The 14,350-nt window shown below is 37.5% G+C and overlaps 1 protein-coding gene across 3 annotated transcripts in view; it reads left to right on the top strand.

The window, feature by feature from the left end:
- Positions 1-14,350, top strand: part of LOC131033030 (mediator of RNA polymerase II transcription subunit 8) — a 186,641-nt gene that overhangs the window by 157,340 nt on the left and 14,951 nt on the right. For all 3 annotated transcript variants that reach the window (XM_057964146.2, XM_057964147.2, XM_057964145.2), the window contains one exon: positions 9,230-9,287. In XM_057964146.2, coding sequence (XP_057820129.2) covers positions 9,230-9,287 — 58 coding nt within the window. The remainder of the gene's footprint in view (positions 1-9,229; positions 9,288-14,350) is intronic.

Raw genomic sequence — 14,350 nt, 5'->3', positions numbered from 1 at the left:
AGTATAACCTAAACACGTGATACAAGGTGTCATCACATTAATCTTGTGGTGACAAGATATCACCTTAGCATGTGATATCAGTATTGCCTAAGCACACAATACTTAAGGATAATCATATGAGAAAATATTCAATTCTCATCTTTATCCAAGTTGTGGTAGGTGCACTAACATCTCATATAAATGTTTTACCACAACACAATCATGGCTCATCCATGACACACCAGAGATCCGACATGATAACTGGTTTGGACATTATAAGATCGTCACCTTATAATGTCTCCATACAAGTGTTCATTATCTTCAGAGATCGTCACCTCTTAGATGCGAACTCAAGGGATAAAAATCCAAAGTGTTCTATCATGACAAAGAAGTTTACACATTAAACATCTTATTGATATGTAAATATGGATTACAAAGCAAATTACCTTTCTATCATACCTAAACCTTTTCTGAAGTGATCAACCTTCACCTTGGAAAGAGGTTTGGTTAGAATATCTGCTGTTTGATCTCCTGTACAAACATATTCTAATTGACTTACATTTCTATCTACCATATCTCGCACATAGTGGTATGGGATCTCAATATGCTTGGATTTTTCATGGAACACTGGGTTAACTGAAAGTTTTATGCAGCTCTGATTGTCATAGTGTATAATAGTGGGTTTCATAGGTTCTCCAAACAACCCCACAAGCAACTTTCTAAGCCATACTGCCTCTCGAGCAGCCATAGAAGCTGCAATGTATTCTGCCTCGGTGGAGCTTTGAGCTACAGAGGGCTGTTTCCTGCTGATCCAAGATATCATGGCTGAACCCAAACTGAAGCAACACCTTGAGGTGCTTTTTCTGTTAGTTACACTTCCAGCCCAATCTGAATCTGTAAATCCATGTAGGTTTATGTCAACTTTCTGATATTTGAGACCAAGGTTTAGAGTACCTCATAGGTGTCTCATGATGTGCTTTACTGCAACCAGGTGTATCTCCTTAGGTTCACACATGAACTGGCTTAAGGCATTAACTGCATAACAAATATCTGGTCTTGTATTCACCAGGTACATCAGGGACCCAATCATCTGTCTGTATTGAGTAGAGTCAGTGGGTTGTGACTCTGCTGCTGCTTCTTTAAGTTTATCTAAATTGGTTTCCATAGGAGAGGTCATGGGCCTATAGTTTAGCATTCCGAATCTCTTCAATATATCCAAGGTATACTTTCCTTGGTTTAGTATAATGTTGTCAGAATTCTGCCATACTTCCAATCCTAGGAAGTAATGAAGGAGCCCTAAGTCCTTCATATCAAACTCTTTGGATAGATCTTTCTTGCATTGATCTATAAGATAATCATTTCCTGTGATTAATAAGTCATCAACATATAAAATCAACATTAGCATATTACCTTTATTTCGTTTGTAGTAGAGATTAGGATCTGCATCATTTTTAGAGAAGCCTAGTCCTGAGAGATAGGTGTCAATTCTTTCATACTAAGCCCTGGGAGCCTGTTTAAGCCCATAGAGAGCTTTCTTGAGTCTGCACACATGAGACTCTGCATCATAAATTTCAAACCCTTCAGGTTGCTCTAGGTAGACTTCTTCTGAGATCTCACCATTTAGAAATGTTGTCTTAACATCCATCTGGTGTACCTTCCACCCCTTAGCTGCTGCAATGGCTAATACAGCTCTTACTGATGTATATCTGGCAACGGGTGCAAAAGTTTCTTCATAATCTATTCCTTCTCTTTGAGAGAAACCTCTAGCTACAAATCTAACCTTGTGTTTTTCAATACTACCATCTGCAGCATGTTTGATCTTAAAAAGCCATTTAGATGAAACAACAAATTTCTTAGTTGGCCTAGGAACAATCTCCCAAACATCATTTTTCATAATGGACTGATACACTTCAGACATTGCATCCTTCCATACTTGATGTTCACGAGCCTCTGATACATTGTTTGGTTCAGCTTTAGAGAGATCATTCAGAAGGGCAACATAGCTAGTGAATTTGTTAGGCCTTTTGCTTTCCCTGAAGGTTCCTGGAGGAGCAACAAACTTATGAGCTTCTGCTACAGTTTTGGTGGCCCATAGTGGTCTTTTCTTGAGGTTTTCTCTAGGTGGACTTTGAGTTTCACTTATAGTTTCCTCAGGATTCTCCCTTTGAAGCTCAGGAGTGGGATCTCTATCTAAGCTAGGGTTGGGAATATAGACTTTAGGATCTAGAGAGCTTTGGGCTGTTTTGAAGGCTAGGTTTTCTTCAAAGATCACATCCCTACTTAGTTCAATATTCTTTTGACCAGGTATGTATATCCTTTAGGCTTTGGAGGTTTCACTGTATCCTACAAAGATTCCCCTTTTTCCAGAAGGCTCTAGTTTTAATCTTTTCTCCTTAGGTACATGAATATAGACAGGGCATCCAAATATCCTAAGGTGGCTAATATCAGGTTTTGATTTAGTAAAGACTTCCTTAGGGGTCTCATCTTCAAGATGAAAGTGGGGACATCTGTTTTGAATATATACAGTAGTGCTAGTTGCTTCTGCCCAAAGATTGATATTTAGATTCTGATCAAGAATCATAGCTTTGGCAGCTTCAACTATTGTCCTGTTTTTCCTTTCAGCTATCCCATTTTGTTGGGGGTTATAAGGTATTGTTAACTCCTTCTAAATCCCTGAATTTTTACAAAACTCTTTAAATATTTCTGATGTGTATTCCCCCCCATTGTCAGTTCTTAGGGTTTTAATTTTATTTCCTGAGTAGTTCTTTGTTAGTGATTTGAATTCTTTAAACCTATTAAGGATCTCTTTTGATTCTTTACATTTCAGAAAGTAGATCCAAGTTTTCCTAGAGTAGTCATCAACAAATATTACATAATACAAAAATCCCCCCAATGAAGGCATGGACATAGGTCCACATACATCAGAATGAACTAACTCTAAAATTTTACTTGTTTTCCTAGTACTATTCTGAAAAGCACCCTTAGTATTTTTACCTAGGGCACATCCTGTGCATGCCCTTGAATGATATTGCTTTAACTTAGGTAGACCTGTGACAAGGTCTCCCATTGATGATAAAGCTCTAAAATTTAGGTGGCCTAGTCTTCTATGCCAGATTTCATTGGCATCTGTGATCTCATGAATTAGGGCTAAGTTGGGCTATGTACATAGCTCATACAAATAGCCTTGTCTTTGACCAATTGTTTTAGCTTTTTAGATGGATGAGTTCTTTGGCCAAGCCAATACTTTGTTGTCCATGAAGGTTACTCTGTATCCATTGTCCTCCAGTGTTGATATTGAGACTAGATTTCTCTTGATGCCTGGAACATATAGCACTCCTCTAAGTTGTAATGATACACCCGACTTTAGTTTGATGGTGCAGGTTCCAACTCCTTTGACAGGGTGTGTAGAGTCATCTCCGATAGTTACTTCCTCATCATTTTCCTCTTTCATTGAGTCTAGTACTTCTCTGAATCCTGTGATGTGCCTGGATGAGCCATTGTCGATCACCCAGGATTTTATTTGATGCTTGATTTGTGAGTGCTGAATAGAGTACATACTTCTCGGAGTCCTCTTCTCTTTTGGATTTTCCTGTTTTGACAAATGTGGCCTGTTTAGCTCTTTCTGGACATTTGGCAACATAGTGCCCAAATTTGTCACATCTGTAACATTGAATCTGAGAGAGGTCCTTTTTGAAGGAGTTCTTGCCGTGACGACCTTTTCTCTTTCTGAATTGCTTCTGCTTGCCTTTCTTATTTGAGTTAGTATTAAGAACTTGAAGATCTTCATCTATATTCTTCTATTTGATCCCTTTCTTATTTTGCCTTGATTCCTCTTGGAGACAGTCAGACTTTAGCCTATCAAATTTTGGGAAGTTATCCTTTGCACTGATGCCTTGGACGAATGTTTCCCATATGCTGGGCAACCCATCTAGAGCAATGAGGGTTAATTCTTTGCTTTGGATCTCATATCCAAGGGTTGCTAGTTCATCCCTTAGGGCAGATATTCTCATGAAGTAGGCATTGACTGATTCTCTTTTTATCATGGCTATGTGATTTATTTCTCCTTTTAGAGCCAAGGTTCTACTGGCATTAGATATCTCAAAAGCGTCTTCAAGTGCTTTGAACATGTTGAAGGTTGTTTCATGTTTCCTTATAATGGGCGTAATGTTGTTCCTTACCCCATCAACTATGATTTTGATAGCCTTATAATTTCCTTCTCTCCAAATTGCTTTGTCAGGTTCAGTCTCAGGTTCTTCAGTTTCAGTCTTTACAAATGATTTGACTTTATTTTCTTTTAGAATCATTTGAATTCTGAATTTCCATGCGGAGAAGTCATCACCTCCTCCGAGTCTGTCTTCAAATCTGATAGCGCTAGCCATTGATAGGATTGAGATGTTGAATATATGCTTGATTTGAATTTTACGTAAAATTGAACAGATTCAGGTTTGATTTAACCTGGCTCTAATACCATGTAAATGATTGTTCAATTTACAATTCAATATGCAAGATGTATTCTTAATGTATTCTCTATATCTATGAATTTTCTATCTCTATTATGAATCTGACTATCTTCTTTATTTGACAGGTGAGAGGAGTATTTTCGATTTCAATATCCTCTTCACAAATATCAAATGATATATATATGCAAGAGGGAGGATCAAGCAGTGCCTTGACCGGTCATGTCTTATGGACATGATCGATCAAGGCACTACTTGATCGCACCCCTTGGCATGTATTATCAACCGGTGTTTAACTTATTACCAGCCCGATACTAATCGGGGTTCACGTAACATTGTGTATATGTTAAATGGATTTTACGATGGGATTGGCGTGGTATATTAATCGATGGGAATCAGTGTCTATGTTAATTGACACCGATCACTAACTAACGGTTATACATCCCAAGCGATGCATACTGTGCCACCCGAAAGCACTTGATAATCATTTGTTTATTTCAAGGAACATATCTGATGTAAATCGGAATACATAGTTAACCCGAATAACCATTAGAGATCATCGATATTGATTTACTAAGTAGATTCGATATAGATAGGAATGATTTTCAGATGAATAATAGCTTGATGTTTTTCTTGATGGTTTATCGATATGATAAATGATTGAATGAGAGACTTCATTTATCTCTCATTCAATCATTTATCTTACCGAAGCTATCATGCATTAACATGCTCATCCAAGTCAACAGTAATTTGTTTTTTCTAGGTGTCTTTTCTAGTTTTCCTTGCTTTAATAGGGCTATTCTTGGGGGTGGCAACTTTTTTTTTTCTAGGGTAGTCTTCAAAAGAGCCTCCTCAAGGGCTTCAGTGAACAACTCATTTTTAATCTTTTTGCCTTTTGCTTTGGAAGCAAATTTGGGCTCCTTAGAAGGCAACGGGTTCGACTCAATTAGTTCAATATGAACTAAAGAACGGGGAGCCTCTTCCAAGACGCAGAGCTTTCCAACAAGGGTTAGCAAACGACTACAGTGAGGGCAATGGTCAAAAGTGTACTGGTATAGGGCATAGATTAGCCCTTGGTGAAGTAGAGGGACAATCCCTTTTGAAATGCTAGCAAACAAGGAGGTAAACAAATAATACGGTAAATCAACTTTTTCACCATGCCTAATGTGGTTTAAAATCGGGAAATGGTACCCATAAACAGTGGAGTAGCGACCTTCTAGGGTGAAATATTTCATCATATAGTAACTTACCATGGCATAAGGCATAGGCAGAACAAAACAATCATAGCCATTTTGCAAGACCTTCGGCTTTTCACGTTTCTCGAAGAATTTTTCAAGGTAGCCTTTATAATCTCCAGAGCTCTTCTTCTCCACCTTCTTTCCTTCAATTTCTAGATCAATCACCTTCGCAATGAGCTTCAGAGTGATAGTGAAGGTAATGCTACCAATAGAGACTACCCCATTTTGCCAAGAATTGCAGAATTTCGACAATAGTGCCCTGTTGTATCCTTTCATGGCAAAAAAGAAAGGGGTCATGCCCGCCTTGTTGAAAAGGTCCCACACATCATCATTTTTCTGTAGCTCCTTGCAGACTTTAGGTTCTGACCATTTCAAAGCCCCCCCCATTGCACAATTCAGCTCTACAATCATCAGAAAAGGCAAACAAACACAGAACAGATTAGACCCACAAAGCTTGTTACAGACCCCACAAAAAGAAAACCGGTGGTAATTAAGGTTGGGAGTATCTAGAAAATCTATCCTATTTGCACATGTGAAGTGACATTTCCCTAAATGATCTTTCTTACGGGAAAGAAAAATAATACGTCGCCATTCCTTCTAATAATATCATTATATGTGGCATTAATAGCTGGATAATAACATGGCTTGTCTGTAACATACAACACGTTATAATCATTTAATTCCCTGTGCCAAGGGGAGACATTAATATCCGCCAGCGAAGCCTACAACCCGAAAACCACATCAGCATCCAACTCAGCAGCCAAATTTGAATTTGAAAGTTTACGGCTCCTTTCCACCAATTCTGATTTAAATTCCTTTTAAAATGCATTGTCATAATTATTAATAAAGGAAATGGAATCTCTTATATAATACTTGCTCCTTTCAAGAGATAGAATTTCTCTAAGACTGTTGGACATTGAGAGAAATTAAGGAGGGTCCAATCTGCAAAGTTAAGACCATAATTGGCCACTTTGTCAGCCACCCTATTGCCTTCACGAAAGACATGCTGAATTTTAAAATTAGGAAAGCATCTCATCAAATCTTTGCTTTCTTCCAAGACACTTTTAATTTCCCAAGAACCACCAGCGTTGCCATTTAAGCAATCCACAATCAGTTTGGAGTCTCCTTCAAGGATGATTTTTTGACAGTTCATCTGATTAAGTCTTTTAAGACCTTGCCAAGCAGCAAAACCTTCCGCCCTATTATTAGAACCCCTGCTCAAGTTCACACAGTAACCTTCAATTAAAGTTACCCTACTATCGCTAGTGTCACCTCCAACACCAGAGATCCCTGGGTTACCTTTGGAGCATCTGTCAAAGTTGCATTTTAAGGATTGCAGACTAAGCTCCTTTTAGTGGTAACTCTAGTTAAGTACATTATGCCGATTGGCTTCACCATGGGAGAAAATACTAAATAAATTAACCTAGCCATGATAAACATCAATCTTTTCTCTTAATAGGAGGGTCCTCTATTTAGTTTTCTTATGGTGGGTGGCGAATAGTCATTTGAACCCAAACTTACATCCCCTTTCAATTTTAGGGCATGTTTTCTGGTCTTTACAACTTCCTGCAAGACATGTTTGAAATAGTGTTCTTCCATTGCAGTTACTGAAGTTTGTTCAACACAAGAGAGAGTTACTGGTTGTTGTCTAGAACCCAAACAATTATTTTCTCAGGATGATTATATCTATGATATTTTTTGGTACAACTTCAGAGAGATCTCTGGTATATGTTCTCCTTGGTAGGTATATTCTGAGGAGTAACTTATTTGAAAAAGTTGCCAGGTTTGTTTTTTCTATTATTTGTGTCTTGTATATGCTTTTCTGATTTTCTCTTGAAGTTGTTACTACTAGATTGCAATACTATAGAGGTTGTAAATGATATCTCTTTGTATTGAATTTATATCAATTGGCAAAGATGCATTGCTTAGGGCTTTCCCTCAATTTGTGCTTAAGTGGGAAGACGAACCCCAATTACATGGACATAAATATAAAAGAATATTTTCCTAATCTAATACATAGACCAAGGCTCAACGGAAAAAATGGCTGTCATGCGATCTTAATACTATTATGTGCCTGGAGTGAAAACGCTAAACTTGTTGGCTATTCATGGCTGTTTGGTTCCTGAACTTAGGTTCAGCAAATTTAGTTTTTGGCTGATGAATGATGTATTGTTGATAAGATGCTAAGTTATATTCAAGGACTTAGGTGGTTCCTATTTCATTGTTCTGTCATCTATGAAATAGAAATAGATCCTAAAGCACCCTTGAAGTAAATGCTAGGGCATGAGCCATATTATATAGCAAAATCCCCTCCATTTAAATAAACAAATAAATTAGAAAATCCTAAATTTTAATTAATTTGATTGAATCTCCTCTTAAGTTAAACTACCACTAGCCTCCTGCCCAACTTACACTCACTGGGATTCAAAAAACAAACAATGATAAACAACCTAAAACTAAAAACATTCATCTCAGATAATTGGCATCATGTTAAGGAAGCTTGAAAAGGATTAGTTGTTGGAATGCATTGGGTCTTGCTGCTAACAAATGTATGCTACTGCTGCAGCAATAATTCTGATTTGCTGAAGCCTGAAACAAGATTTCATAGATGAGAATTCTGATTTGTTAAACCAGGGGTGAGAATACCGTTTTGTGCATGTACTTTTGATCTTTAAAAGTTTTTGTACCCAAAAAATGAAAAAACATCTTTTTTTTAATAATCATATGTAATTAATTTTTATATTTGTGCATAAATGTTTCTCTATCATTTTATTTCCAGGTGTTGCTGGAACACCAATCTTCCCTATTTCTATTTCCTGGTAATAGGAAGAAACAATTCAACAAAAAAATTGTTCATGGATTTCAGCTGAATGTGATTGCCTTTCTATTGTACTTCTCCAATTCAATGTAGCACTGCTAAGACACTTGAATAATTCCACTATATAAGAGTTGAATATCTGTGAAATATGTTGGAGTCTTTTTCCTCTAATTACGTAGATGTAGAGTAACTATCTATAGGCATGTATCAGGTATTCATTTATAGAGGTAAAGTTGGATTTCCATGCTATTTCTAGAATGCATGTATTCAGACAAGATGCATATTTTATAAATGTGGAGACCAAATTTAATATGTTAGTGCCCCTTGCTAACGTGGGAAAAGATTCCTAAAATAGTTACTCGTTTCTCTCATTTTTTTATGGATTTTTATTGTATTAGGAGATGCATGCTTTAATAGTGTAAAGGGAGAAAAATCTCTGAGTTGAACCAATAGTTGGCTACCCACCGATCTTTGGATGAAGGGTATTTGGTATCTATTTCTCAAATGAAGTATTTGTCGTTTCTTTTCTATTGTGCAAGGGATTTTTAAATTCTGTTTTGCAATTATGATTATCATAAGCAAAAGGTTAACATCTATATGTCAATGCCATATTTTATATATAAATGATAAAAATAATGATTCAAGTTAAAATTGTTTGACTTAAAGGCATTCATATTCTTTTTACTAATTTGTTGTTTCTGTTGTTTACTGATTAAAATGTTTTCCTTATTGTCCAGTATAATGTCCCTGCTGGGTATCCACGCAATGTTTCATCACAGGTGTTTCCTGAATCAGGTATAATACTTCTTCTTTTGTTTATATTTTTCGTTCTTTCTTTTGATTCACTTTTGTTTAATACTAGCTCTACCTACTCCACAAAAGCTTCTGATTTATTTTTAAAAAATTCAAAGGGTAGGTATAGGATACCTCCCCTTGCTGGTACTACCACACATTTCTTAGTTAACTCTAATTAACAGGCTGATGATTTCCATTGCCTAGGCATCTCCTAGTCTGACCCAGTATTTATCTAATCTATGCCACCACTACAGTGGTTATTCATATTGTTTGTTCATGGTACCTTATAACAATAGTGTACATGCCTATAAACTTATTCATGACAGTAAACTTGTTCAGGGCCTGGTGGTCAATGTAGAGTTACCATATTCCATCCCTCTTTTTGGAGGGTAAAATTGGGCTTCCACAAGGTGAGGCACTTGTCCAAATGTGACCTTTTTAGATCAGCTCTTTAATCTTGTTTGGCGATGGTGTGCCAAGGATGAAATCAATCAAATGCTTTACGTGGGTATGCACATATTGGTAATTTGGACACATCTTTGAATCTTGATAGAATCTAGTCCATTTGCTTCCGTTGTGCTGTCAAAATTGACGCTGTAGCATTTCATTGTTGTGATCTTTCTTCATTAAGTCTGATGATGAGCAGGATGAATGCCCTAGTTTGATCGAGTGTGTGTCAATATTGCTTCATCGTAATTAGATACATGAGCTTCTTAGGAGCCAATTTTGGTTTTCTGTATTTTTTTTTGTTTAGTTTGTCAATGATGCTCCAAGGTGTGTAGTCCAACAGAACATCACAAATCTCCAGGGTTGCCACATTGCATGCCATTTCATATTTGAAGAGTTATATATAATAGGACAAATAAAATGCTAACTAACATGGGAGTCTCTGCACGACTGACCCATCCAGTGGCATATATATGTAGGTGAGGTGTTGTTTTCTAGTTCAATAGTCTGACTGTCATGGCATAGGCCAAGTTTTTCTATCTTTCACTATCTACAGTGAAAAGCAGGACCTTTCTATTTACCCACATCAATGAGCGGAATAGGTGTTCAACATCATCTGATTGCATGAACTTTGCAATGGCAATGGTGGCATGTAGGTCTGCATGAATGGTCTGTTCTCCTTCTCTTTGTTTGAATGGATCTGCAAGTATTGATGTAGAATCTATCTACGGCTCCTGTGATTTTGTAAGGAGAGCTTTGTTGGTGTGATAGTCTTTTTGGTTATGTTGCAAGTTCTTGTGGGTCTCACTCCACATACTTGTATCCTTTCGGGTCTTCTTGCCACATTTCCTTGGTTCATTCTTCTAAGACAAAGCATCCTTGCTTTGTTGCTTTCTTGTGAACCTATTGTTGTCTTCCTTTGCCTTTACACCTACAAATGAGTCTTTCTTACCTTAGGCCTGAATTTCCATCCAATCTTCATTGTAAAATGGTAGGCATTCTCCAAACTTTTGATATTTAGAAATGCCCTCTCTATCTAGATGTAGCGAATAACGCTTTTCTGATACTGAGGACCTAATGCTTTGAGAGATATTTGATAAATTAAATACATGAAGCAATAATAAAGATGACAATGCATACCAGATAGAGGAGTAAAATATATCTTTATTCACACATGAAATTATTATAGAGAAGACCGGAGATGGCCGGCCAAGGATTACAGTTGATCTGACTCCATCATACTACTTTCCTTGACGATACACAATATATTTAAAGGAACCAACAGTTGCCAAGGGGAACACAACTGTCAACCAACCGATGCTTATAACTACGCAAGAATGAGAAACAAATTGATGCATAGTCAGATAACCAATATTATTGAAACAAAATAATAGACATTGTATGCTGACTAGATCATCCCTCCAAAAGAAAAAGCATCTTCCAAATAGCACGTAAACATAAGTAACATGAGGGAAGACCAATTATGATAGGGTAGATAATGACTTGTATTGTGCAAATTCAAACCTAGACTATGCTTGGAAAATCAAATGAGTATGATAGGGGCTTGGGGGCACTGGGGGCAACGCCCCCAATGGGGTCAAAGGGCATCACCACTAGTGGGGATTTGGGGGCAACACCTCCAGCAGGGTTGAGGGGCAGCACCCCCAGTGGGGTTGAGGGGTAGTGCATCATTTTTTTGATTTTTTAAGACACCAAAAGTAGCACTGACAAAGCTCGAAAATAGAGATTTTGGAGAATTTAGCCAATGTATGCAACACAATAAAGTCTGTTATTTCCTAAAGAACCCTCTTCTTCATACTATGAAATTGCCTCAACTTCATATGATATAATTGGTTGGAAGCGGAATCCCAAGCATGGAGTGTTGTACACTATGAATTATTGCGCTTGCTTGTGGTTGTTGTACAATGTGAATGTGAGGCCATCATACTATGCCATAATGAAAGTGCCGTACAACTTGACAACTGAATCGCATATTGCATTATTGAGGAGAGTTCATATAGTAAATCCTTGAAAATGTTGTACGCCAAGTGTGGAAATTGGCCATACAATGAGAAAATGTCTACTAAATCGTATGCAAAGATAGCATTGTACGATGTGCTTGAATAAGTGTCATACGATATCACTTTGAAGAGTTCATACACAACTTGGAAAAGACTTGCCATATGGTATGCACCAGTAGAAGTCGTACTTGGTACATGAATTCCGTTGAGAGTATTCGTAGATGAATTTTGTTGAGAGTAAACTGAATTCTGCAGAGAGTGAAATGAATTTCGCTAAGAGAAATGAATTCCACCGAGAGTAAAATGAATTCTGCCTAGAGTAAAATGAATTCTGTTGAGAGTAAACTACAGCTTCCATCGATATGCTAGGACTTAGTGCTGTCAAGAGTGAAATATGATGCCTCTGCTGCCAAGAATGAGAGATACAATGCCATCGCTAAGAATGAAAGCTATAAGGTCACCGAGAGTGAAAGATACAATGTGGCCAAAAATAAAAATTATAATGCCCTCGAGAATAAGAAATATGATGTTGCTGAGAATATGTCCCCACCTTCAATAAATTTTTAATTCTCATCTTTTTTTTCAGCCTTTAGTTGTCTCTTTATTTTTCCTCCATACTCTATAATATTTTTTAATTTGGCCCCCTTATTAATTTCTATCCTCAACACTTTAATCAATTGGCCTTTGCACTCTATAATATTCTTCAACTCTAATATTTTAATGAAAAATTTCTTTTTTCTCCACTTGCTATCATTTTTCCTTTTAAATTTAATTTTTCTTAGCTCCATTTTTGCGTTTTTATCCTTCGTCCTCATTTTCTTTTTGTTTTCATTCTCTAACCCTTTTTTAAATTTCTGGTTTTCACCATGGTCTCAATTTTCTGTAATTTTTTTATCATGTCTCCATTTACATGTCTTCATCGGTTGCTCTTTACCAAGAGTTTTAGCTTCAAAAAATTTACATGTTGACTGAAATACATCATATTCCTCCATTTGCTAGTGAAATAAGCCACAAAGAGAATTTGTTTCATCCTTTGAGCATTACTGTAACTCCAAAATCCCATTGCCGTTGGGTTCCATCTGACCTTGACTCTTTGTCCATTCTTCTTAGGAGTCGGAATCTAACAAATCCAAGGAGGTTGCTTCCTCACCGTTGTGACCTATTTCACACATCGCCCCATTGCAAATGGGGACCCCCCTGGAGTTTGGTTTTTAGGGTTTTGGGTCTTAGTGTTGCAATTTCGTAAGTCTTTTTCATTGAGAGTTCGAGGTTAGGATTTTAGAGAGGTCACCCCGAGCCAAATAACGAATTCTTGCTCAGAGATCGATGTCAAGACGTTGTCAAAGTGCTTAGAAGGCTTGAAGGATGAGGATCGCAATTGCTTTGGGTTATTTCTGACAACTTTCTATTTTTAAAAATTCTGCTTTCTTGCTATTTGCTTTTTTTATTTTTGGCACTTTGGGACCAAACCGAGAAGCAGCTTTTTTTTGGCTTGCTTTTTGCTTTTTTGCCTTTTTCTTTTTTTTGCTTTTTTGAAAGTAGGTGTAGGGTTTGGTCCCTCGAGTCATGACATCCGTGCCCATGTTGTCAGAATTGAAAAATTATGTCTCCAAGTGTAAAAAGCAGCATAAAAACCCTAATCTAGGGATTTGTTCCAGAAGATCAAATCATGGCAGATCAAAACTTGAACATGGCAGTTCGAATGAAGATGGTTTGAAAAAAAAATGGCATGAAGGTCAAGCCATGGAGGGCATGGCGAATGAAGGTTGAAGTCCGCCCAAGCATGATTGTCTAAAGGACTATAAACTCCGCCCAAGAGGTTTGGATATGACCAATCACCATCTCAAGTTCGCCAAGCATATGAAATTCAATGTCCAAAGATCCTCAAAGTCTGCCTAGGCATAGTGGAAGGTATGTCTAAGCAGCTGTATTTTCTGATCAGCATATGGGAGATTGTCCAAACAAGCCTTAAGTCCGTCCAACCAAGAGTAAACATGGCACAATCAAGACAAAGTCCACCTAAGTTGGAATGTCTAGACCAAAGCATAGTCCGCTCCGCCTTATCCAATAAAGATCAAAGTCGGCCCTGCCTAGGATATGCCAAGGAAGCTCTAAACTTTGCCTAAGGAGAAAAGTATGGCCAAAACACTTGTCAAGCTCAACCTAAGCCAGATAAAGCACGTCCAAGTGGCCTTAAACTCCATCCAACATGGTGCCAAGTCTGCCCCAAGCAAGGTAAAGTTGATCATCCAAAGTATGAGTTAAGTCCGCCAAGTACAAGGGAAAGAAGTTCCAAGCACCTTTAAAGTCCGAAGTAAAGAATGTCTAATAAGAATGAAAGTCCGCCAAGAAGAAAAGCATGGAAAAAGTACAAGGTTTGGAAGGTGGCTAAGTAAGCCCAAAGTCCGCCCTCTCCCTAGCAAGTCCAAAAGAACTTCAATTCCAATCATGGCATGAGAAAGACGGCCAAACATGATGACAAGTCCGCCTAGGAAGTAAGGTTTGGACGTCCAAAGCATGGTGAAGTCCGCTCAAGAGGGTTTTGGCATGATAAAAGAAAAGAAAACAAAGTTTGCCAATCTAGACACTAGCCAA

The sequence above is a fragment of the Cryptomeria japonica genome, chromosome 3, assembly GCF_030272615.1.
Source record: "Cryptomeria japonica chromosome 3, Sugi_1.0, whole genome shotgun sequence".
Lineage (NCBI taxonomy): Eukaryota > Viridiplantae > Streptophyta > Pinopsida > Cupressales > Cupressaceae > Cryptomeria > Cryptomeria japonica.
Note: the sequence above shows the minus strand (reverse complement) of the source record. Positions and strands in the feature narration are given on the sequence as shown.